Consider the following 26,695-nt stretch of genomic DNA (forward strand, 5'->3'; position numbering starts at 1 on the left):
AAATTGTGCAAAAAGTTCTAAAATTAGTGTAAAATAGAGCAAAAACGCGTTGTTTTTCGAAAACGTTTTCGCAGTTCGGTGTGGCCAGTACGTGAGCTTATCTTATCTGTGTGTGTGCGTTAAACACACACCAATACGAGTGCGTTTTCTCGCGTCCCTTTCCATCCCCTTTTTCTTGTTCTTCCTCTTCTATAACTGTGTCAAATCAACAACAACAATAAAAAATAGAACAGTGCTCGTGTGTGTGTGTGTGTGTTAAATGCACAAATTGATAAGCAATTTGATTCAATTTAATCTAGTTTAAATCAGCTGAAAATCAGTGCAGCCAGCAACCAAAAATAAATATAAAATTATAAATACTAAATTACTAATCCATATAAATAGAATACCCTTGAGTGGTTTTTTGTGTGCGACTAATTAATTCAACACATTTTTGGTTCCGCATTTTTTTTGAAATTATAACGAAGTTTCAGCTGTGCAGAGCAACAACAAAAAGCGGTTTTTGTTTGTTTTTCAAGCTCAACGAAAAAAAGAAGAAAAGAAATCCGCTTCCAATCAGCTGTTCCAAGCGACCGCCTAAGTGTGAGTGAGACAGCCTATCTGCGCGCCAAAATAAAACAACAACAAGAACAGTGGCACAGTGGTTCGAAACCTAGCTAAATGCTATAAATCAATTTGTTTTTATAGCTACACATTTTTGGAAGGAATATTAAACTATTACTTATATACTTAAATCTGTTAAGGTAAGTTATCAGCATTCAGTCATTTTAAACTAATATTTAACATTACTCAATATAATGTTTATTTCCTCAAGTTTTTAAATCGTTTATATTTAATACGCGTGTGTCCTAAAGAAGTGATAAGATAAGTAAAAAGTGAAAAATGAGTGATGAGACGGGCGATTCGGGCGGGGCAACAGCCCCACTTCCATCGCCAGCTAATGCGGATACGGAACCAGGAGCTACTGCCTCCAAAATACCAGGTCCAAGCAGATCCAATATTCCCACGCCCGCTGCTTCAGCTACCGGAATCCCGCAGCCCAGCAAAATGAAGGCGCCATCCAATTTCGGATCTACCGGGTCTGTTTCCAAAATCGGAAGACCCTGCTGCAATCACACAACCCCTAAATCTGGGCCACCACCAAGAGGTGAGTTTAAGTCGTTTGTATAAACGTGAAAGCCAGGTAATTTTTTAGTAAAAACAAAAAATGTAGATTATAAAGGTCTATTGGAGTGTAAATATTGTAAATATCTGAATTAGAAGGCAAATTATATTTATTTCACATCATACTGTAGGCAAATCTTTAAACTGAAATTTTCTACGTCAAATGGGAGTATAAATATCTAATTTTAAATAATATTTAGAAGAAAAATGTTATTTGATATAATTTTTAAAACATCTGTGTTTCAGTTGGATTAGATATATTTTGATAAGAAAAACTTTAATATTACTGGAAATCGATAATAAAAAGAATGTAATATTTTGTTTGTTTTTTTATATTTCATTTTTTGGACGACAGCTTTAAACAAAAGTCAACTAATTAGTACTGTTAGTCACGATTTAGCATCATTTTTTGTTTTAGTGTGTTTTTGGTTCCAAGGCGAAAAAATCGTTTTTAAATTAATCGGTAAACTTTAAACCAAATCCCCTTTGAAAACATTGTCAGTGTCATATTAAAATTAACATTTAACTTGCTTCCCAAAATCAATTTTATTTCACAGTTTAAAACTTTTTTTTAAAGGGTTTTCCCGGTTTGCTTATTTTAAAGCAAGTTCGCGCATTCTGCCAGTGTTACAATCGTCTCTAAATAACCATTCTGAAAATTATTTTTGCGAGAAAATATCGCTTTAACTATGTTTAAATAAACTGTTAATCGGGGTTATTATAAATTAACTTAGCCGAAAATGGGTATTAGCAGAAAAAAGAAAGCCAAAAAGAGTGGTAAGTTTAACATAAAAATCTTAAGTTATAAACGAGTAAGAGAGTTTGTAATGTTGAATCTATAAGGTCTATATATTTTTCTGCCGCCCTCAACATTTATTATTTCGAGATTGCACTTATTTTGTGTTTATATCTTGGGCTCAAACAAGTCATCTGTAATTCCGGTTCGAACCAACTGCATCCACCTACATAGGCACCCACTAGATGTTGTTTTGTATATACTATACGCGAATATAATGATCTAATGGAACGATGACAGACCCACTCACTTGCTGAAAATATATACGCTGACCCCACCCACTTTGAGTGCACTTTTTGCACTACATTGAACTCTACAAAAATGTATAGATACTTTGGAAAAAAAATCTAAATTCTTTTACAGAGGGGAACCCATTAATAATATAAATGTGTAATTCCCACCGTCAACCGTTTTGTTTAGTAAACAAATGCTTCACTTCACTCAATTATTTAATCGTTTTGGTACACCAACGCGCAAGACAAAAATAAACAAAACAAATTGCCGCCTACTCGAAACTCTCGATCATAATTATAGAGCTGCCCCGAAAAGTGTTTTTTGGGAAGGAGAATTATGGCCAATTAGGCAAGTGCTGCTACCATTTAATTGATCCGCCCAATGTGGCTCATTTCAGGCACGTAACCTAACCGCAACCGTCAACAATCGGCGACCCACTGGCCCATATAGCAAACGATCTGCCAAACGATCCATCGATTGATCGACGGGTTTTCTATTTCACAGGCACACGTTCCATATCCAATTGACAGTCGCAATGTAACCGCAAAATCATAGAAAGCCTCCGGGCATTGTTACCCAAAATAAACACAAAAATGTATTGCAATGTTATTACAGATTAAACTGAGTCACGAAGTGCATGTGATGCGTACAGTGGTTGGGAAAAATGTAGCACCCATGAGAACTTTTAGTTAAAATCACTAATTTTGATTACCTCTTTCATAAGATTGGATCGCCAGCTTATTTTTAATATATTACCAACTCAGTTACATTACAAAGTAATTTAATAATTACAACATGATTGTTTATTGCACATAATAATGGAATTAAGTTATTTGCGACAGGCAATTATTGAAGTAGTTATATTACTTGGTTAGTAAACAATCCAAGTAATAATCAAGCTTGTAAGGAAGTGTTGGTCTACTTTGGTCAACCTTAAGCAATTACTAACATAAGACACAGATATTTGACTCGCTGTCTAAAACCAAATCAGTTCCAAGCTCAACGCTTTGATCCGCTGGCCAAATCAGCTTTCTAAAATCTCTCCTAACATTCTGAAACGGACTGTTTGACTCTCTGCCAAGACCTGTCATTTACCTCGCCACACTCAATGTCACACGTCTGAGAAAAATCTCCCCAACTCGGAACCTAGAAAAAAAAACCTGGCGACCGGCCGGCAATCTTTCTCTCTGTCGCTCCCTAATTGAATTTTGTTCTGGCGATGACACAGAAAATACACACAAAATGTATCTTCTGGTATGTAACTCTGTGTGTTCCGATCTTTCGAGGTGTTTTTGCGCTGCGCATTTTGATGCCGGGTTCCGTTCTCAGCCGATCTGATATGATCTTTTGCGGTCGCCACATGGCTGAGGTGCTCGTGGATGAGCTTATGTCACTTTTATTAGGTTTCGATCGGAAACAAAAGTGGAGCCAGCCTCTCTCTGTCGTCCATAAAACAGAAAGCTCATTTGTCTTTGCATTAAGATTGAATCGACATGGGGTCCGGGATTGACGTCTAATGGATGAGCATCGTCTGGCGGGGGATTACTCCATTAGATTCTAGATAAAGCTCGGTTTTGTTTACATCACCAACTGAGTGGGAGAGTCAATATTATTGTTATGATTAGCAACTTTTTGTCTTACTTATATTTGACTTCACTTCATTAAGCCGTTGAAATCTTTATAATTGAGGACACGTGTTGAATGTTTGAACAAAAAACGTTTCAGATTTCATCCAAAAAATAAGAGTATCTTACCAAAAAGGAATAGCGCATAGTGTGATCCATTGCATAATTGACTGATCCGTGTGGTAATGATTCGTATAAAATATATTAGTTTTCCCTCAACTTCCCTTCTCTGCAGCCCTTAACTTATAAATATAAAAAGGCATTTCCATGCACAGCTTGTACATTTTCATTGCCTTTCTTTATAGGTGATTCACAGACCAATCTAAAAATAATTGACTTTGATTAAATCGAATTTAGTAGTTGAATCACTCTAAGCATTTGTTAATTTGTTTCACTACGTGGAAATTTTAATAATAAAGACACACACATTTTTGTGCAAAGCTCACTAATGGACTTTAAATTTTTAAAAGCTACTTAAAAAAGTAAAAGGAATATGCAAAGAAAATAAAAATTTACAGTTATGTAAGGATTTGCGGACCATCTTAGAAAGTAAATTTAATTTAAATTAAAAGTATCTAAATATACATCTTATTCACCAAAAATTAAACTACATTTTTAAAAACTAGCAAAACATCTGAGAAATTGGATTTTAAAAAATTGTGTTAGACTGTCGTATATTAACATTAAATACTCAAAAAATATTGTTTTGCGTTTATAAAGTAATCTTATTCATTTAAAAAATGTAAAAGAATTAAAAATGCTACATGAACATTAAAAAATCTAGGAACTAAAGTATTAGTGCACTGAAATTGTTCATCTAAACATAACCTGTGAATCATAATTATGATAAATAACTTTCTGAGTAATCTTAACAAAAAATTTAAGCAAAGCTTACAAATTAAACCCTGAGTTATTTTGTTAAAAATTTTAAAAATCATAAAGTGATCTCATCTTTTTAAGAAGTAAACTTAAGAAATATAAAATTGGAACATTAATTCTTACTTCTTATCTAGAAAATATCTTTATGAAAAAACGAGAGATGAATTATTGACATTGCAATCTCTTGACCCATCATCCCAATTATTTTTGTGAAGCTTTCACTGCACTTAGGAACAAAGTGATAAAAGCCATCAACCGATCGATCAATATCAATTCAAAAAAAAAGAAGAAAATTTGCAGCCATGTGGCAACACTTTGTTTGCTGGATTTACTTAACGTACGCGTCCGTGCAAAAGTTGAAAATAAAAACAATTTTTTTACGGCTCTTATTTTACGCGAGTAGACGTTTATTCAATAAAAACACAGAAAGCGCGGACGCATTGCCACAGTGTCTGCTATTAAGCACTGGCCAACAAAGCTGCGATTCCGGATTGCCAATCCGCTTCGGCGAGAGAGCGCCGACCAAAAAAAGTATCTCAAAGTTTGCGCTGGCTTCGCTTTGCGATTGGCGCTCGCCGTTCAGTTACTTGAACGACTTTTCGCGAAGCGGACGTGTTGGACGCGTTATTCCAGCTCAGATGGCAACCAATTGAACTTGATCGGCTCTATACTATAGCTACAATATAGTGAACACGCAAACGAAATTGAACAAATCCAAAATAAAAGCCAGCTTTAAAACAAAACCAATTCATCGATATAAAACTCACAAAAGGTGATTTGGAGTGTCAGTTTAAAATTACAAACATTATATCTGAATATCCAAGACTCTAAATATCAGGCTCATAACAAGGAACTGTTAAGTCAAAAGTTTTGTGAACCTTTTTTCCCGTCCTTGTAGTTGCCCTAAAAGGATGTCAGTTTATTTCGGTGCGAGATATTTTTGGAAACTTTTGCTTTTCATATTTTAAGTGACAGCCTTTGACCTTGGTTTCGTCTGGTTGATTACCATTTGTTAATCAAATGTATTCTTTTGTTGCTCTGTGAAACTGTGATTTGGCTGTGATTTTCACATACTGGCCTCATAAATATTTATTCATATTTATTTATTTTTTTGTCTTAGGCAAGCCTAGAAATTTTTCAAGTTCTTTTGTTTAATTTGGTTTTATTGCACTTAACGATAAGATATTTAGTTACCATCTCTCCATTCAATTATAACAATTTTAGGTGCTTATCATTTTTCCTATGTTGTTAGGGCTTGGCTCTTTTATGTATGTTCAATTCAATGACAACGATAATTTGGCAAAAAGATCAATAAATAACATTCCGAAATTTCCTTGGTTTTTACAGTCGTGTGACTAATTAAATTGCAATTTTGGACTGGATGTATGGTAGTAAACCTAGTTTAAAATAATAAAAGTAGCAATTATGCAAAACTAGAGACCATGAAAACAAAGACCAAGGACTTAGATATATTAATTTAAAATGATTGGCAACTTGAATGATTTCTAAATTGATAATTTTTAAAATGTTTAGACTAAAAAAGTGTATTTCCCTTACAAAAGTGATTTCCAAGATCTGTAAAACAATAGTTCTCAGGGTTTGACCCTTGGCATTTCCACAATCATGTACTTCTAGCCCTTTCCATAAGCCATTATCGATGTGCTGAGAACGAAGCTAATTAGGGATTTTCCGCTGACATCCGCATTTTCCTGTTTACAAGTACTTACATAAGTAAATTGACGCATAAAAAACATGTAAATGGGCTAAGCACGTGTCCCCAACCTCCCGCTCATTGAAATGTCGGCTAAATCGACGAGATAACCTTAAGGCATTCTATATCTATCTGTATCTACAATAAACTCTAAGCAACAACAAAAGTTCATTTGCCGAAACAGCAATAACAAAGTTCGGTTGCGGATTGTATTGAAAATTTGCGGTTAACCGCTAATTAGATATACAAATTTGTTATTGCTGATTTGTATTTTGACTGAAAGAGACACAAATGCTGATCAGTCTAAAAATACGTAGATATAGGTATATGCGAAATGGAATGACTTTCACAGTGGCAATATTTGCATATTGCTCAAGACTTTGATTTTTAGTGCAATTTGGTTTTTGTTTTATTTGTTTGTTTGATTTTTTTTTTTCTTGTGGGGCTCGTCGTTGACGTCTTATTGCCAAATGAAGTTGGCTTCCACCGGCGGCTAACACTGTATGCAAATTTCAATTTTTATATTTAGTTGTCTGCGGTTAACTTTCTTTCCGTTTTGTGGCTTTCTTTTCACTGCCACGTTCCGTTCGCATAACGCACATTTTGTCTGTCAATTGTCTACACATTTTGGACCAGACCAAATGTTTTCATTCGCCTTGGCTTTGGCATTGTTATTGTTAACTGGTATTTTATCAGCCCAGCATTTTTCTTTTTTTTTTTGTTGTAGTTATTATTATTTTGGTTCTATTGAAACCGGCACAACAACACTGTTGATAAGGAAAACACACTTTTATTTTGGGTTTCTCTCTTTGGCAGCGACATTGCCAACACAAAAAGGCTATAACTTTGGCTGTTGCCATGTTATCTTTGAATTAGAAATGAGTGTGAGATCTACACGAATTATTTCGCTAGGTAGTGCAATTCTTACTCATTTTGGATGCTGATAAGTCTACTGATTGTAGACGGCGAGAGATGGAGATATCTTCAAAGAATTTTTAGTTGATTATAGAGGAATATTAGATAAAAGCTGAAGAATCAGTTAAATAATCTGGAGCTATTTTTGGAAACTTTGAAGTTTGGTATGAGATATATTTGAATCTGTATCTTTATATAGAGATATAATACATATATAATATAAATGATCTACTATATCTACCCAGTAAAAGTTAGGAAAACTGAAATGTAAATTTTAAAACGCAAAAGATTATTCATAGGTAATTTCGCAAAATTTTCAAGGCTTCGGCTGCTTACACAAATGGTATTGAAAGATCGTATATAGAACTAGATATATGAAGATTACACAATCCACCTGTACAAACTGGTGGGCGTGTGGTAGCGATGTCATAAAGCCTTTTGAAGGCAACACCTTGACAGACTGATCATCCCATCTGTCCAACTGGGATGAAACACCCATATATTTCACACCAACTTCCGAAAACAAATTCTATATACTTTTATATATTTGCTGTGGATCCCGCCACCGGTAATAATGATCTGTCGTCATTCCACTCAATTTTGGTCGGTTTGTTTACACAATTTTATTGTTGCTGTTGGCGTTCGTTATATTTGATTTATATTAATATATTTTTTCAAGCTTCCCCCAATGAGCTCAGCTAGGTATTTGTTCTACAATTGTTGGCATCGAGAGGGCAACTTTAGTCGAGGTGGGTGGTTTATGTGGCGTATGAGTAATGTGCGATGCTGTTATATCACGTATACGCCCCGGCTAATTTGCACTGCACTTTGTTTGCCACTCATTTATGAGCATTTAATTGCGGTAAATGCGCTTTTCTTCGCCTAATTGCGTTTCACACGCCTCGAAAATGATTTTTTATTTTTTATTTATTGTTTCGCCTCTTTTCTTTGCTTTTCCGCCGGCGGCACCTTTTACTTTTTCTCACTGACTTACCCGGCAATTTAATTACAGTTTCTTTGACTAAACACAAATCGGTAATGAAAAGAGAAAAAATTGAAAAAGGTGTAACCACCTTTGGTTAATTAATTTTTATGGTTCGTACCTGGTTTTCTTTTTTTTTCGATTATGAAATAATTTTTCAGTTTGCACCTGTTTGGCTTGGAAATCTTTTCAAATGATTTATTGTCACAACTGAGTGAACCGGAGTCTTTCTCTGGACTTTCGTGTAAACAAACCCATTATTCCGCTTTTTTTATTCGTAAGCTTACTTTTGGCCAGCATTTTTGTTTGCTTCTTTGTTAAGATACTTTTCTGCTTCTAATGAATTATTGGCCTCTGAAGTTTTTCGTTAGCTTAATGGAAGTATTCATTAAGAAAAGTCAGTGGACCTCACAAGAGGAACGATTTTGGGTTCCTGGAATTAAACTTAAATTTATTTTTACCAATTTAGTTAATTTATTTATAATATCTTGACTATATCTAATTTTTCCACAGTGGTAAGATATTTTTTTCAATCTATAATAAAAATGGGTTCCGGATGTTACCTCTCCCTTTTATTTTTTCTTTGCCATATCAAACCCCAACCAAAACCAAGTACTTCAGCGCGAATGCTGAACATTTAACAATTAAACAACAATTTTAATCACTTTTTGGTCATTTTTCGAGTTCTCTTTCGTTTGCCCATTGTTTAGCTTACACTTCAGTGCTTTTAATTATTTCGTATGCAATAAAGCTCTAAGCAAGAACAGAGAAGGCAAAAGTCAAATAAATTAACACGTCACTTACACAATTCTCGGACCGAAGCACTTAAGTCTCGCTTGAAATAGCCCAAAGTGCTAAGTTAAAGTTTTCAACAGACATGCGTACTTAAATATATTTGTTAAATTAATATTTAATGATTAACGCTCAAGGGTTTCACATAAATAAAATGGGTATTGCCTTTTTACAATCATAATTTTATGAGAGATGTCCAAAACGTTTAAGAATAAATTGGTAAATAATTATTATTCAAAAAGTAAATAAAGTAATAATTAAATTGTTTAAACAAACTGTTTCTTGTCAAAACTTCACCCAAACTAATATTTAAGCGACTCCCATTAGATTTGATGGATGATGGATGAAGGGATCTCCTTTAATGATGACATTTATGTCCATTTTTGGCTCTTAAATACTGTTATAAATTGCGACACGCCCACATTTTCAAGTCTGCAATCGAGCAGTCGAAATAAATTCCAATTCCCATTATGTGTGGGTTGCACAATCGAATTTTTATGGCAACTGACCAAATACAAAGCAAATTACTTTCAGCATTCTTCGCTGGCTTTTTAGCCAAAAGTGTCTGAAGAGTCTTTTTCATAATTTGACAAAGCAAACAAACAATAATTAAGTTGTTTTTCAGCTTATCTCAAAATCGAAAACACTCGCGTCTGTCGGAATATTAATTATTCACAAATAAAAAATAAAAACACTTAAGATGCTTATTTGTTTAACTTTTCTCGTTAGGTTGTTAATGGTGGCTTTGGTAAACAAATATTGATTGCAGGTGAAAAAGTCAAATGTCAATTCGAATTTATGTTTAAAATTCTGTTGGCTATTTCCTTTTTTTTATAGGTCACTAAATGGTGTCTAGTTTCGTTCTGTTATTGGAACTGGTTTTTTCAGTTTTTGCATAATATTGATGGATTACTTTAGCTGAAACTGCTAATTTATGTTGGCGAAGCATCTACAGGTTGTGTTTCCCAAGGGAATGAATTGACATTAATTTTATAGTCATTGAGTTTTGTGATCCATAGTCTGTATGATTTTCTGGTCTTATCTTGTTAGCAACTTCTGTATTCATTAGTTTTTTAAACAGCTTTTCAGATAACGAATTGGTTAAATACCCAGAATATATTTATTTAGATAAATTGATCTGTTTTGAAAATTACGGGCTATAAACTTTGAAATGCCACAAAATATCATGTTACTTTATATATATTTGATCGTTGTTTTATATTTATGTCAAGTTTAAGCCTCATTTGATTTTTAACTGATCATATTTTTTGCCTTTAAGATCTTTGATAATATACTCTAATGGTATTTATATGTAAATATAAAACAGTAGATCTTTAATATATTTTGTTGGATGCTCGTCATTAGTCTTTGAATACTTTGAATACTTAAAAAAAAGATAATGCAGAGTTGTTTTCAGAATATCTTTTTGCGGAAAATTTCAGTCATTTAAGTCTGCGGAAGCAGTTGGCTAAGCTGCCTATATCTTTCAAGCAATTCCGAGAAAACCTTCACCCAACACTCTCTTAGTTATCTAATCTCTTTCAAATGAAATAAGACTCTTTTGGGGTGGGGAGGTTGATCTGCCAGAGCGACCCATAACTAATTGCCACTTTTGCACATTACTTTTTTGTATGCCTTTTATTTTAGCCTTATTTTCTTGGCTAAGCTTTCTGGGCCCGTTACCATGGCCTGAATTTGCTTGGCTTGGCCCTTAGCTGTAATTATATTATAATTTTAAGTTAACTTTTATGTGCTCTTAATTTGCTATGCTCACTTTGCGTTATTTTGCGCATGTTTCTTTTTTCCGTTTTTAATTTTATTTTTAGACACCGCCAGCATGAGTCGTGAAAGCGATGACAATTTAAGTTCGATCAATTCGGCTTATACAGGTAATTACACTTTTATGTTTCACTTATATTTAATTGATTGCATTTTTTATTCATTTTAATTGGCTTCTGCGTTACATTTAATCTCTTCCCACGACATTATTAATTTATAATTAATTTTCAATTAATCGCTTGTTGATGTGGGCGAAATTAACACATCAGTGTTAACATCTTTTTGGGCATAACATGGGAACGATGGGAATTTTTTGCAAGGTATTAATAACTACGTCATAAAATAATAAAAGTCAATTACAGATCAAAAACAGGAAAAATCCTGGATAAAGAGATATACGAAAAAACACTTTATCTAAAGTCACTTCAAATAATCATATGGAACTCACATTGTGTATGAAATATTGATAAACTTATAAACGAAAACGAATTGGAACACATATTTAAAAATCTTTAACCCAGTTAACTAAAATGTGGAAAGGAAAATGAAATACCTCTGTATCTTATCAGGCTTGTTTACGTTTATCGACCTAGTAATCATTTCCATTTCATTAACAATTTGTATACCTCAATGCAATTTGTATTAACCCTGAACCAAGACACTGTTCCTTCCTCCCTCTAACTTTTGGTTCAGTGATCTGGGAACAAAAAAACAGACATTTCATTGCCTTATCTACTTGTGTATGCAACATCTTCCCTCAGATAGGCAAAATGTCAAACCAATCTCACGATCTGCGACAGCCTAGGGATTGTATCTATATCCCCCATTCATATATTCCAATCAAAGGCCTATCAAAGTCAGCCGTAATCAGTCATAATTTTAATCGCTTTTTAACTTAGCCGTAGGGCAACTTCATTAGGCTAAAATCGTCTTTACAGACGACGCCGTTTTCATTGGAATGTTCATTCAACTGTTTGCCCTTCTGCCACATGTGTGTCTTAATTGTATTTTTTATTTCGCAATCGAAACACGTTCTAAACTTTAACAAATTTTAATTGTAATGCGAAATACGCGACTGGAACAGAGGCTCAACCGGATTTTTTGGGTATTTTCTATATAGTATACATCTATAATTAATAATATATGGGACACGCCTTTAGGCGATCAGCGCGAGTCACGTAAGCATCTTCATCTAGAAAACCCGTTTTCTATTTGGTAAAATTCTAGTTTGTCGCACAAAGATTACTGTTGAAAACATTTAGCATTTCAAATAATGGCAGATAAATATTCATATAAATCCATTGGCGATGCAATTATTGTGTGCCCAGAACAATGAGCAGAAATTAAATCAATTGAGATAAAAATTGGCGTGCTACAACAGGTACAGTAGGGAATATTTAAAGCGGAATATTTAAAAGTTGCGAAACACTAAGTCAAGACGTCGGGAAATTCGAAGATTAAATCAGGGGCTTGTAACTAAATTACTTTCAGCCACACCCCCAAATAAAATTTGTATTTATAACAGTGCTATATTTATCCAGACTGCACTCTCATGAAAAGCTTTACTGTATCCACTTGTGCATTTCAGTGGAAATGTTGGCGCAGCCCACAGTGAACAGGAATTAGAGATCGGCAATCAACAGCTAATAATCAGTTTTTGTCGGCATTTGCCAGAGAGACTCGCAGATGGATTTGCATTTAACATGCCGAAAAGTCATGTAAGTCATGCACAGTCCGAGCCTGGGGTTGTGAAAAACTACTCGATATGTGGGTAGCCGAAGCTGCAGTAAAAACTGGACAGAAATTGGTTTGTAAGGCAGGAAAATACACGCGAAAATGTATTACAAAACATCTGAGGAAAACAGAAATAACTAAAGATATTTATTGCCAATTAACCGACGAAATACGACTAGGATTTATTTAAACCTTTGTATTAGTTCTTTTTAAATTAAATTAGATGGGAATAGGTTTTGATTTTTCTTAAAAAACAAGTACAGTTTTGATATTTAACAGCTTTTTCTATGTCAAATTTGTTGTCTTTATGGTAAAAAGTAGACTTTAAACTGAGAAAACTCCCGAAAATATATCCTTTGGCATTGGGACTTCCAAAGTTTTAAGGGGTTTGATAATTCTTAAGAATGAAATTGATTTTTTTATTAAAGTTGTTATAGGAATTTTATAAAAATAGTAAAATAAAAAAAATAAAATGTAGCTTTTATAATTTTTTTTCAGTGTATAGACCCACATTAAATCGAGATACGAATCGCTTAGAACTGCAATTGCAACCTACACGGGGATATATAAACAAAAAGGAGGAGATCGGGAAGGCGGTTGGTCTAGCGACCTGCGCACAGTTTAGTTTAATTAAATGTTGTTTAATCATCTCAATAGATAATGTGCTATTGACATGGCCAGCACTGTTGGCTGATTTATCGCCGGGCAGCGCGCGATCTATCCGCCATAAATGGCTAGCGAAATATTTGTTTTCGATTTCGACTTGTGTATCTCTGGGCTGCCGCTTCATTTTGGCCAGAATCGTGAGCAAAGTGGGTCGCAGCCGGGCCGGGTTGCCTTTTGGCCAAGTCAAGTCAACTATTGGCGGCGCCACACTCCACTTGGCTTTGGCCGGGTGAGCGGTGCTCTTTGATGATTCATCTGTATCTGTCAGATACATGAGTTCATTAGCAGCACTGACACTGAATGTCAACTGCAAGGAAATTGTTTGTCATCTAGGTGCGTGCGTATTTTTAGAATGACGACGTTTCACAGTTAAATGTTGCAATTTACCAGCGACGAGGGGAAAGGTGCTTAAATTAGCGAAGGTAAAGTCCAGTCTGATTTATGGCCTGACATTGGCTGCTCTACAGCCGCCATTGCATAAAAACCGATACGAGTACAGAACGGAGAAAATGTTTCCCCTTTCTTACAATTAGTGAAAGTTTGAAATATAAAAAAAGGGAACCACTCACCACGAGATACAGATACAAGCAGTTACAACACCCAATTGTGATAATTAAAAAAAAATGGTTACGAACATGTGGGATATAGAAAATAAATTGCTACCGTCATGATATATAATGGCAAATAATAACAAATTGTCTTGCACGATCGGCGAACGGTAGCAAATGCCAGTAAAAGCCAGTGTATCTGCCAGATACAATATACAATTGAACCTTGAAGTCGGCTGGTCTGGCCAACCCATGTCATGTCATGGCTGGGCCAACGCAATCGGTTTATTAGCCGAAAACAGTAGCCCACAAGACACACAAGCCGGTCGAAGGCATCTTCAACACACTCGTACTCGTACTCGTACTCAAGCAGAGCATGTCTGGCGTAAATTACAAATGAAGAAAAATTATTTTAAAAACGGGGAAAATAAAAGCAATTTCAACTGACAAAAACACAATTAACTACATGACGTACACAAGCTGAGGTTTTCACAGCGCACAGCTGAAGATGAACTGGTACACAGCAAAAAATATATATACAATAAAAGATTTTTTAAATAAGTTTTTTAAACATGTATTGTCTAAAGTAATCTATTTTACAATATAAACACAGTCAAAAGAAATACGTTAAATACAATTTATAATTTAATAACTTAAACATTTTAAAATTAAATTGGCAATTGTTTCTTAATATTTATTAAGCTTAAATTTTTCGCTGTGTACAGAAAAGTAAACGGAAACCGAAATCGTGCAATTGAAAAATTGAAATCTTTTCTCGATCTCCTTCCTTCTCGTGAACATCTCTTTTGTCCGCTGCAATTGTGTTTTTAAATCTCCTGCTGTCATTCAATGTGGCTTTGAAAACGTTACCAAACTGTCGACAATTTAATTGATTTATGCTTTTATTGCTCTTTCTTGGGGACTTTTGGCAAAAGTGCAAATTGATTTTGAAAGTTGAAGTTGGAAAAGAAAGAATGAGATACACATCAATATCAATAAACAATTTGACACACATAATTTAGCGAAAGATTTAAAGAAAAATCACGGTATCTGCTTTGGTGGGTTTATAAAATTCAGAAGATACAATAGTTTATTGATTTTTTTAAAAATTATTTATTTAGCTTGATACAAAAATATAATTTAAAAAAAGGTCAACAATTTTTCACAACTTGTCAACTTTTATTAATTTATTTCACAAATCAGATAAATCAGGAGAAATTGTATGAGGTGTTACACTAAAACCATATTACAAGCACGCGCCAATCTTTTCTCTCTCTTTTTTAAGCCATACCTATATTTTTCGAGCTTAATATCATCTCAGATTACCGTTCGCTATTTTTTGTGCCATCTAACCTTTACCACAACTGCTTGCGGCCAAGATCTTATTAAAGACAAGAAACCTAAGCACACAGGCTGCCAAAAAACTTTCACAACCCAAAAGAGCAAATTGGGCCTAACACAAATGCGCTAATTTTTAACCAATACAATAATATGTATAAGGCATATATATATACCTACCTATATAACAAAAAGGGGAAAAGTGAGGAAAACTTGCTGCACAGCTTGCTCAGTTAACACCCACAAAACACAACGAAATGTTAAACAATTGCAAATGCATTTTTATGGAAAATCGGCTTTACTTCATATATATATATATATATGTATAAACTCGTCTATAGATCTCTATCAAGAGACTGTCAGGCGCTTTACGCGATCTTCGCTCTCACCCACATCCGATTGGGATCGCTTTTCGCCCGCTAGACGTTCGCTAAAATCGGAGGCTGGAAGTCGCACATCTTGTAAGTTCTTTTGCCCGCCATCGCCATTTTGCCAGTCGCATGTATCTTTATCTGGTATCTCGTTTTTGTATCTGTATCTTTTCTGTTTGTTTTGTTTTCGTTTCTGTTTTTGTTTACCAACGCTAAAGATGATTATTATCTAGAGGCCACTGGGCGACGTCGCAGCTCAGGTAAGCATTCGCTACGATTGTGGGAGGCTGGTACACAGAGATGAAAAACGATCTTAACTGATGATCGATGGGGTCTTAATTGGCTGACAAAACAGTAGGATCTTTGGTTTCCATAAGGGATATTATGATATATATATAGGTATATTATAGACTTTAGTTGTTGATTTTTTTTTAAGGTGTATTAGAATAGTATCTTGTATCTGCAGAGCGTGTCTAGTTCTAGCCATTTGCGCAGGTGGCTGGCGTTTATGTATCTATGCATCTAGGCCAGTTGCTCGCTCCTTAAACGGTCATTCTGCAGAAACGCAAAGAGCGCAAATTTATGGCCAAAATGTCAAACAATTTTCCACGCAGAAGGCATGTAGGTATATCTCGGCATCTTCGGTAGCCCCAAGTATTGTCAAATTAACAAAGCCTAATGAGCCACTGAAAACGTGTTCAAATTTACCTCTCACTGTGGGTGTAATTGCATCGCTAATGAGCCATTGCTGTGACAATATTTACACTGACTTAATGTAGCAGCAAGTCAAGGTCTTTCTGGGGCTAACTATGCACGTTTGATGTTTAATCTTTGCCAAATTTAAATTGGCCAAATCCGTGTATTAATGAATTTGGGGCAAAATCGTTACGGTTTTAATAGCAAATGAATTGATGAGAAAACTTAATCCATGAAAATTATTAAAATAAATTAAGTAATACATGAACAAGGTAGGGGATTGATGGATTAGCTTCAACTTTCTTGGTTTATGTTAATTTTAGTGAAGGGCTTTGTGGGTTTTGTTTCTGTAACTTTTACTATTCAAAGCAATGGCTGACAAATAAATTTCGAAGATATAAAATATATTTTATTGCAAAAAAATTTATAAACTTAAGCTTTTTATGTCATACTTAGTTTCAAGTTCGTTTCAAGCTTATTAAATAATAATGAAAATAGATACCAGATTCACATAAATTTTAAATGTCATAGAAAAAATTTGGTTTAATAATTGGAGTGTAATACAATACCATTTAAACAGAAAATCTACATTCGATTTAAAACTAATGAAGTATGAAGTATATATATGTGTAACTCAAATGCATTTATAAATGCAGTTCAATTTCAGCAACGGCAATGTGAAAATTATGAACAAGTTGCCATATCTAATAGATGTGGGTGGCTGCAGTCAACAACAAAATTAAATTAACTGACACGACAGCCAAACTTGGCAAAATGTTGTTATGACTTCACTGAGCTGCATGCAATTTTTATTTAGCTTTTTTAATCCGCTTGTTTCCTGTAATTTTCCACTTAATGGTTTTTTCCCCCCAGACATATAGAAAATAAATTGGTATTTAAAAGTGAAATCTCGGAGAGTATTCATAGCCACTTTTGACTTAGAAGTGGAATATTGAACAGCTTGCAAATGTCAAGTTTACAAAGCTAAAATCCGTTTATAGAATAGATATTCATTATGCGGGGGATCGTTCTCAATGGTTTTCTATTGAGCAGGGGTATATGCAAATGCGCCAAATGACATCATTCGCAAGTGGAACACAAATGAAAAATGAACTCTATTGGAAGAGCTAAATGAAAACGCAGTCTAGCCAATTTTAGCATTGTGTATATATCTAGTATTATGATTGATGACCTAACGGATGATACTAATGGGACCTCCCAACTTGTAATTGATTACCCCTTGAACAGATCACAACAGCGCAGTGCTGACAGCAAATACAGAGCAGTTCATCATTGGCCAGCGGGTTTGGCTTGGTGGCCTTCGTCCCGGACAGATTGCCTACATTGGCGAAACACACTTTGCACCCGGCGAATGGGCGGGCGTGGTCCTGGATGAACCAAATGGTAAGAAGGGATTTAGGATTCTCTATCTTAGGAACTATAATTTTAATTCTTAACTTTCCCTAGGTAAAAACGATGGCTGTGTGTCGGGCAAAAGATACTTCCAGTGCGAGCCGAAACGCGGCATTTTCTCACGCCTCACACGTCTTACCACATATCCCATGTCTGGGGCCCAGACACCGACTTCTCCCTTGGCCAAAAACTCCCCGGACAGATCGCGCACAGTCTCCCCAACTGCGAGTATTCGTAGCTCTATGCTTCGCAGTCCAGGCATTGGTGGCAGTAAGTTTTCTTATGAGAAAAGGAGGAGAATTCTTTAAGATTTCAACAAAATTTTCACAAAATCTTAAACAGAAAACGGAATGGCTGTGGGCGATCGTGTGATTGTCTCCTCTGGATTTGGCAGTCGTCCTGGTATTTTACGCTATTTGGGTGAGACACAATTCGCTCCTGGCAATTGGTGCGGCGTGGAATTGGATGAGCCAAGCGGCAAGAACGATGGAGCTGTGGATGATATAAGGTAAACCAAATAACCCGTTGGAAAAATAAATAAAATTTAATAGAATATTTAAAGATTTATATTGCCTTATATGACAAAGATAAAAAACTAACCATCTTCCATTGCAGATACTTCGAGTGCAAGCCCAAGTACGGGGTGTTTGTACCTATAGCGAAGGTTTCGCTATCGCCGTCTTCGAAGAAAACGCGTCTTTCGAGGACCGGATCACGGGAGTCCCTCACCTCGATCGGCACCATGAACAGCATCGCCACCACGGCCACGTCGCGCATGCGCATGAATGCTCAGGTATAAGCGGTGACCTCGAGATGAGCACCCCCCAACCCAACCAGTTCATCCAAGAACACTCTAAAAGTCCCTAAAAACAAAACACAAATACTGTTAAAAGTTCTGGTTCTGTTCTTTGTTACTTTTTAAATTTAATCCCTTAACCTATTTGATAATTTATTTTGAACCCTGGTACTAACGCGTTCCAATTCTAATCGCAAAATCCCGTTCCGTTCCTAGCAGCGCAAGTCGATCACGCCCGTTAAGCCAATTTTAGCGACGCCGAAAAGCCAATATTCCATGCAGGTATGCTAACATCTACAAGATCCACAAATAAATTGTATGGTATTCGCTGTTGGTTTTTTCCTTTCGGTCTTATAAGCTCTATTAGTTTGCAGAGCTGTATGCGTATAAGCTGTACTCGCTGTTAGTATACCCAATCCATAAACGTTTAAATTATAATTGATAAATATATAATTTTTACTTTGCTGTATCTATCTGTATCTTTAAAATGTATATCTATGACATTATAAAATCTTAGAAATATTTTTGGTGTTGCAATATCTTATTTTATTTCTCAAGACAATTAATAAAGATTTTTACGTTAATGGATCGGGTAATTCTTTCTGTATAACTGTGGTTTAACCCTTAGTTTGTAAGCGTATAACTAACATAAGACACCAGTTCACACAAAACACTACACAACAAAAACCCACCCCAATCAAACAACAAAAACCCCACCAAAACAAACTATGTAAATTAATAATAAATGTATGCCTATGAAGTCTTTATGCATTTTATGCCATGTGTTTGAGTTGGTTGATTATTTCACAATGTTATTATAAACAATATTTAAATATTTCCTGCACGCTTTTGCTGATTACGTGTTGACTGTTCAATGTTTTGTTAAATTTGCTACTTTTACTTGCATGTACATATGTGTTTGCTGTCGCCGGTAAAAGGTAAAGCCACAATAAAGTAATGGGTGTTCCCTGCTACCAGCTGCACCCTATAATCTCCTGTACATACACCCACACTATATATATATATCGATATCTGTATCTCTATATCCTCCTGTATCTTGTATCTTTTATCTTGTATTGTAAATGTGTGTTCAGGCATTTCATCAAAGCTTGCTTTGTGCTCTCTGTGCTCTGTTTATTTTTTGGTCGATCGATCGATATTGTAGGATCTGCTGCGCGAGAAGCAACAACATGTGGAGCAGCTGATGGTGGAGCGCGATTTGGACCGCGAGGATGCCCAGAATCAGGCGCTGCAGCTGCAGAAGAACATCAACGAGGTAATTATCTTCACCGATACCATGTACGCACCGCTGCCCTATGCGGATAGATCGCGACCCTATCGACCGCCCGGCAAGAAGTCAAGGGTTAAGAGTCCACAGCAACAGCATATCTGGGTGCCCACCACCCTGAGCAGCTGCATCACAACGAGTACAAGACCAACCATAACAGCAGCAACATGCAACAGACAGCCCTTGCAGCAACAGCAACAGATATTGCAGGCACAGCAGCAACATCAGCGGCCGGCCAAGCCAAAGAAAGTTTGGTTTTGCGATAAAAAGAAACTCTTTCCAGTTGGCTGAAGACAACACACACCGTGCCCAGTCAATGTTTGCTCAGTCATTTGTGCAGTTTCGGTTTCGTTTAATTGCTTTTTGTTTCTGTTTTTATTTAATTTAATTTTTGCATTGCACCCTCGCTGACTGTTTGCTGAAAAAAAATTGGTTAATTTTTCATTTATTATTCACTGTTATGTTTTTATAATTTTCCTCATTGTCTTGTGTTTATTTGTTGTTGGTTTAACTCAAACTCACTGAATGTTTGGCACGTTCTTTAACCACCAGTCATCTTCAAATTGTCAGCCATTTTCCAAAAAAATGATTCATCTAATTAACTTGGAACGCTGAGGAGAGTACAAATTTCATAAGTTTAACTAGGCATGAAAGGTATTTGGGGGTTCAACAGCATTTAACTCGGTCAAAATTCGGCTAACAATGGGTTAAGGTTATTCTCGAAATGTATACAAACCAAATTGATTTAAAATCAACTTGCATACATTTAGCATACGTTTTGTGCTGGCACAAAATATTTATTTACCTTGAAAATTGCATCTGATAAGATTGAATGGGTTAAATTAACATTTCATTTTTGTTTGCATTCAAAAGAATTTTTATTGAGTTCATCTCGGTCAGACACACAATTATCATATACACAACACGAAAATTTGTACAGCAAGAAAAACGCAAAGCCACTATTATAAATAAACAAAATTATTTGCATTCAATTTTAGCACTTTTGCACTGTGAAGATATATGGGATTTAAAGCCTATACTTTTAAAACGCACTGTGCTTATTTTGCAACCGCTTTTGGGGGCTTTTCTAGAAGATGACTGTCTGGGATGATTGAGTTTTGTGCTTTCTGTTTGGTTTCGTTTTCAATAAATTGTTTGTGCTTATAATTATATGCGTATACGTGTTAGACTTTTCTATTTGTCGAGCGCACTTTGAGTTTGAGTGTTAAATTAGCAACAAAATTATCACCCAAAAGCCCCAATCCGAACCACACCAATTCCATTATTCCTACCTCTCTCATCCACTGAACCATCCATCCTTTTTAACGCAAAACCAAAAAACAATTTGATATCAAAATTATGCTGGCCCTAGAAAAGAAATTCTGTTTGCACAAAACTATTTTTGTATGATTCTTATAGCAAATACTGATCGAAGCGGATCGCTGGAGACGCCTGATAGCGAGACACAGCATAAAGGTATCCGATCTGCGACGCGAGTTCCGCGGCTGGTCGGGCAAACACGAGAGGCACTGCATCCTGCACAGTGTCCTCACACCGCTGCGCATCAAGTAGAAATCTGGGACAGATGGATGGGCGACCACAGTGCTCAAAACTATTCGATTCGATGATTTTTGAAACAAACTTTCTTCGCACCGAGAAAGGAACCACTGAAGACAATGTTGAAGTCTGCACAGCGTTTTAAGCTGATACAACCAAATAAAGAATAAAAGATCTTTAAAATAATGAAATGAAAAAAGCTTAAACAAAAAAAAAACGAAAGCCAACCCAAAAAAACCGAAACGAATAAAGTTGATTTAAGAGGTTTATTTGGCTTAAAAAGATGTAAAAACAAAATTTTGGAAGAAAAAAATTGGAATATGGAAAAGTTGTCCAACAATTTTTGATTATTTTGTACGAAAGCGAATTTTTCTTGCTGTTGGTTTAGTTGATACGATATATACGAAATACACTTAAATACTATCTATATGAAGTAAAATACATTAACAATATGCAAAACATGTTTTAAATCTCAAAATGTTGTTTTATTTATGGTCATACATTTTTTGCTAATCCCGTTTTCGTATTTCTCTGATCCTTCGATCCTTAGCTAAAGGCAAGAATTGTTGAATTGGAGTCGGCATTGGGAGATGAACGAAAGAAATCGGAAGAGTTGCAGTTCTCTGTAGACGAAGCACAGTTTTGTGGCGATGAAATGAATGTAAGAACGAGTAGAAATTTGGATTTGAAATGTACACTGACTTGTTTTATGCAGAATCGTGATTACATAGATTTTGAAAACATTTTTTTGAATCCATGCTGTAAGTGTCCTAAAGCCTATTTAGTATCATTTTTAGACTTGCTTTTAAGTAGTCTTTAGATTTTGCATTTTTGGATAGTTATCAAATAGAAATAGTATGTCATTGAAAGATTTGGTTTAGGTATTTTCTTTTTTCTTTACTTCTTCATAGGAATCCAACTTTTACCACACAAAGTTTAATATGATCGCTACATATAAAGTACATTATTTTGCTAGTCGTATGCATTCGCTAGAACTGAAAGTATGCTATAAAAATCTTTGCCATTATAAGCTATTCAAACAAACACTCCTAGGAAAAATTGATGACTGTAACGGTCGGCACACAATACAATGGCATTTTAAATTCATTTATTGATGACTAAGAGTTTCTTTTTCATTTATGTGTGTAATTTGGCAATGGGCAGTCTAAGGCTGTTGTACACTGCTTGTGTGGCGGCAAGGAACTGACAGAGCTATGCCATGTGCCTGCTTTATGGGAATCTGCCGACCCCAGCTGTAGAGACAGCTGCTATGCATAATAGATTAACAAGTTATAGAGGATGAAATCTTTACATAAATTTAATATTTGGTAATTGATTAATTATTGTTATTCAGCTCTTGTTCCATTTATTTTTTAATATTTTAATTCGCTTTTATTTTATTTATTTATTATATTTCAATAGACAAAAATAACAAAAACGCCTTTTTAAATTTGATTAGATTTTTGATTTAATGTAAGGGGAATGTCGTTTAAATATTTTCCAACTTAGTTCGATGAAATGAAACCGTACAGCAATACAAAATGAAACCGTTTTTAGTAGAAGGGGTATCTGTGACACCCCAGAAAACAATATCCGGCATGCTACAGACATTTTCCAAAATATCTCAAGTAAAGATAGTCAGAATCGAAAATTCAAATCAAGTCAATGTACATTTCAATACGATAGGAATTAACCTGACCTTCTATTAATTTTAAAACCCATATTTATAGGCTCAGTCCCAGGTCTACAAAGAAAAAATCCACGATCTGGAGACGAAAATCACACAGCTGGTGTCCGGTAAAGAAATAAAATTAAGTAAATAATGTGAAATATGGCTTATATCCTGTTTTTTGTGTTCTCAGCCACTCCCAGTCTGCAGAGTATACCACCACCGCCGCCAGATGATAGTGCCTTTAAGGAGGAAATTGCTAAACTGCAGGAAAAGTTAAATACTCAGCAGAAGGAAACGGAATCCCGGATCGCCGAGCAGCTGGAGGAGGAGCAGCGGCTGAGGGAAAATGTAAAGTACCTGCAAGATCAAAATGCCACTCTTCAGTCAGAGCTGCTTTCCAAGGATGAGGCCCTTGAAAAATTCTCCCTCTCAGAAAGTGGACTAGAAAATCTCCGAAGGGAACTTGCGCTGCTCAAGGAAGAAAACGAAAAACAAGCTGAGGAGGCACAAGCTGTTTTCTCTCGAAAACTGACCGAAAAATCGGAACTGCTGGAAAAAATCACCTCCGAATTGCAGAGCCTGAAGGCAGTCTCCGATTCTCTGGAAAGCGAAAGGGTTAACAAAACTGATGAATGCGAGATTCTTCAAACCGAAGTCCGCATGCGGGATGAGCAAATCAAGGAGCTAAGTCAACAACTCGATGAGCTAACCACCCAATTAAATGTACAAAAAGCAGATAGTTCGGCTCTGGATGATATGCTACGGTTGCAAACGGCTGGAAGTGATGAGAAATCGACCCTTTTAGAGAAAACCGAGAAGGAGCTAAATCAATTTAAAGAAGAGGCTTTGAAAAATCAACAGGAAAAAGAGCAACTTGAAAAGCAATTAACTGAATTAAAGCAATTGGCGGAACAAGAAAAACTAGTCAGAGAAAAGGCTGAAACTGAAATCAATCAAATAAAATTAGAAAAAGTAAACATAGAGCAGCAATTGGCCTTAAAAGAAACTGAACTTGAGAACTTCCAAAAGAAACAGTCTGAAACACAGGCTCATCTTCAGGAAAACAAGGATCTGATTAACCAAAAAGATCTAAAATTAATTGAATCTGGTGAATCCCTTAAACAACTGCAACTTCAACTGGATGAGAAAACTAAAGTTCAAGATAAACTCTTAGCTGACCTGGAAGAGCTGAAGAAAAATCAGGAAACTGTTTTAATTAAAAAGGATCAGGATCTACAGCAGCTTCAGGCGAAGTCAACTGAGCTCGAAGGATCTCTAAAGTCCACTCAAGAACAATTAGAGCAACTTCAGCAACAGGCAGCCGCATCTGGAGAAGAGGGTTCCAAGAATTTGGCCAAATTGCAGGAAGAGATTAGTCAGCTTAAGGCCCACGCTGAGAAAACTCAATCCGAGCTAAAATCTAGCCAATCGGATGTGGAAGCCAAGACAAAACAATTGCAGTTAGCCAATGGAAGTCTAGAAGAGGAGGCCAAGAAGTTGGTCAATCTGCAGGAACAGATTACCAAACTTAAAGCCGAAGTGGAGGAGACCCAGTCAGCTCTCAGTTCAAGTCATACGGATGTGGAATCCAAAACTAAGCAATTGGAGGCAGCCAATGCTGCTCTTGAAAAAGTCAACAAGGTAAGGATTGAAATTTGTAACAATGAAAATAGTTTTTGAATTTATATTTATTATAACCCTATTTTCAAATAGGACTACGCGGAATCGCGAGCGGAAGCTTCCCATCTGCAAGATCAGGTCAAGGAGATCACTGATACACTTCATGCTGAGCTACTGGCTGAACGATCCTCCTCCAGCGACCTACATACCAAACTCTCCAAGTTTTCGGATGAATTAGCCACCGGTCAAAAGGAACTGACCAGCAAAGCCGATGCCTGGAGCCAGGAGATGCTGCAGAAGGAAAAGGAACTGCAGGAGTTGCGAACGCAACTTCAAGACAGCCAAGACAACCAGACAAAACTGAAAGCAGAGGGAGAACGGAAGGAGAAATCTCTAGAAGAATCTATCAAGAATCTTCAGGAACAACTAGCCAAGTCTAAGGCGGAAAATCAAGAACTGAGCACTGGCACGCAGGAGACCATCAAGGAGCTTCAGGAGCGTCTGGAAATCAGCAATGCCGAGATTCAACACAAAGAGAAAATGGCCACTGAAGATACGCAGAAGATAGCTGATCTTAAAACGCTTGTGGAAGCCATCCAGGTGGCTAATGCCAACATATCGGCCACCAACGAAGAGCTCTCTACCGTACTGGAAGTGCTTCAAGCGGAAAGGAGTGAAACAAATCACATATTCGAGCTTTTTGAAATGGAGGCAGATATGAACTCAGAGCGACTAATCGAAAAACTAACTGGTATGAAGGAGGAGCTGAAGGATACCCATCTTCAACTGGATGAGCAGCAGAAAAAGTACCAGGACCTGGAGTTGAAACTAGAGCAAACGCAGCAAAGTGAGCAGACTTTGCAACAGGAATCCTTGACTTCCAAGGAGCAACTAAAGGAACTACAACAGTCCCTCGTAGAAGTTCAAGACTCTCTTAAGCAAAAAGAGGAACTTGTCCAGAAATTGGAAGGTCAGCTTAAGGAAACCAGTACCAAATTAGAAGGTCAATCAACTTCCTCTCAGGAAGTCCAACTAAAACTTGAAGAAGCTGAGAAGAATAAAAAGAACTTACAAGAGGAGAGTGCCAAATTAATCGAACAACTGCAGGCGCTACAAAAAACCCAGTCGGAACTCTCCGAGTCCCTCAAGAAAAAGGATGAACTTGTACAGAGTTTGGAGGAGAAACTGAAAGAAAGCAATACTCAATTAGAAACCCAAAATTCTGCGACAAAAGAAACCCAAGTTAAACTGGAGGAGGCGCAACAGAGGGAGAAAGCCTTGCAGGAAGAGGCTGCCAAATTAAACGGTGAGCTGCAACAAGTCCAACAGGCCAATGGAGAAGTAAGGGATTCCCTGGTAAAAGTAGAAGAGTTGGTGAAAGTTTTCGAGGAAAAACTCCAAGCCGCCACCGCCCAGTTGGAAGGCCAACAGGCCACAAACAAAGAGCTCCAGGAGTTGCTGGTAAAATCTCAGGAGACGGAGGGTAACCTACAGGGAGAATCTCTGGCAATCACCGAGAAACTACGTCAACTAGAACAGGCCAATGGGGAACTTCAGGAGTCACTGTCCAACAAAGAGAAAAGCCTTACAGATTTTGAAAATAAACTCCAAGAAAGTAATTCTCTACTGGAAGGTCAAAAGAAAAGCCACAACGAACTCCAGGATAAGTTGGAAAAGGCTCAGGAAAGGGAAAGAAATCTACAAGAAGAAACCTCGAAATTAGCTGAGCAGCTGAGTCAACTACAGCTTAAGAATGAGGAGCTTCAAAAATCCCTCCAGCAAAAGCAATCGCTTTTGGAAAAAGGCAACGAATTTGACACACAGCTGGCGGAGTATCAGAAAGTCATCGATGAAATGGATGATTCGGCCTCCGTTAAGTCCAAGCTGCTGGAACAGCTGCAAAATAGAGTCGTGGAACTGGAGGCCGCACTCCATAAAGCCAACGAAGCCCAAAAGACTGCTAATCAGGAGACTAAGGAACTGAGGCGCCAGCTGGAATCGCTGGAATCGGAGAAGACCAGGGAGATTTTGACCCTTAAAACTCAGATGAATGGAGCGGGCAGCAGGTCTGGAAAGGGTGATGAACTGGAGGTGGGTTTTCCTTGATTTATTAGTAAAT

At 36.4% G+C, this 26,695-nt stretch overlaps 1 protein-coding gene across 18 annotated transcripts in view; it reads left to right on the top strand.

Moving 5' to 3' along the window:
* The window catches only part of LOC119548817 (restin homolog), a 27,572-nt gene continuing 877 nt past the window's right edge, over nucleotides 1–26,695 (top strand). The window contains exons 1-15 of one of the 18 annotated variants that reach the window (XM_037856411.1): nucleotides 1–743; nucleotides 815–1,147; nucleotides 10,925–10,987; nucleotides 15,505–15,624; nucleotides 15,753–15,794; nucleotides 17,479–17,634; nucleotides 17,698–17,913; nucleotides 17,986–18,151; nucleotides 18,259–18,436; nucleotides 18,659–18,721; nucleotides 19,605–19,715; nucleotides 21,835–21,945; nucleotides 23,015–23,081; nucleotides 23,147–24,597; nucleotides 24,670–26,667. In XM_037856411.1, the coding sequence (XP_037712339.1) occupies nucleotides 883–1,147; nucleotides 10,925–10,987; nucleotides 15,505–15,624; nucleotides 15,753–15,794; nucleotides 17,479–17,634; nucleotides 17,698–17,913; nucleotides 17,986–18,151; nucleotides 18,259–18,436; nucleotides 18,659–18,721; nucleotides 19,605–19,715; nucleotides 21,835–21,945; nucleotides 23,015–23,081; nucleotides 23,147–24,597; nucleotides 24,670–26,667 (5,007 nt within the window). In that variant the 5' untranslated portion in view covers nucleotides 1–743; nucleotides 815–882. Of the gene's footprint in view, nucleotides 744–814; nucleotides 1,148–1,734; nucleotides 1,942–5,262; nucleotides 5,471–10,924; nucleotides 10,988–15,504; nucleotides 15,625–15,752; nucleotides 15,795–17,478; nucleotides 17,635–17,697; nucleotides 17,914–17,985; nucleotides 18,152–18,258; nucleotides 18,437–18,655; nucleotides 18,722–19,604; nucleotides 19,716–21,146; nucleotides 21,300–21,834; nucleotides 21,946–23,014; nucleotides 23,082–23,146; nucleotides 24,598–24,669; nucleotides 26,668–26,695 lie in introns of those variants that run through there. The other 17 variants (XM_037856410.1, XM_037856412.1, XM_037856413.1 and 14 more) reach the window with 17 other exon arrangements.

The sequence above is a fragment of the Drosophila subpulchrella genome, chromosome 2L (assembly GCF_014743375.2).
Source record: "Drosophila subpulchrella strain 33 F10 #4 breed RU33 chromosome 2L, RU_Dsub_v1.1 Primary Assembly, whole genome shotgun sequence".
NCBI lineage: Eukaryota > Metazoa > Arthropoda > Insecta > Diptera > Drosophilidae > Drosophila > Drosophila subpulchrella.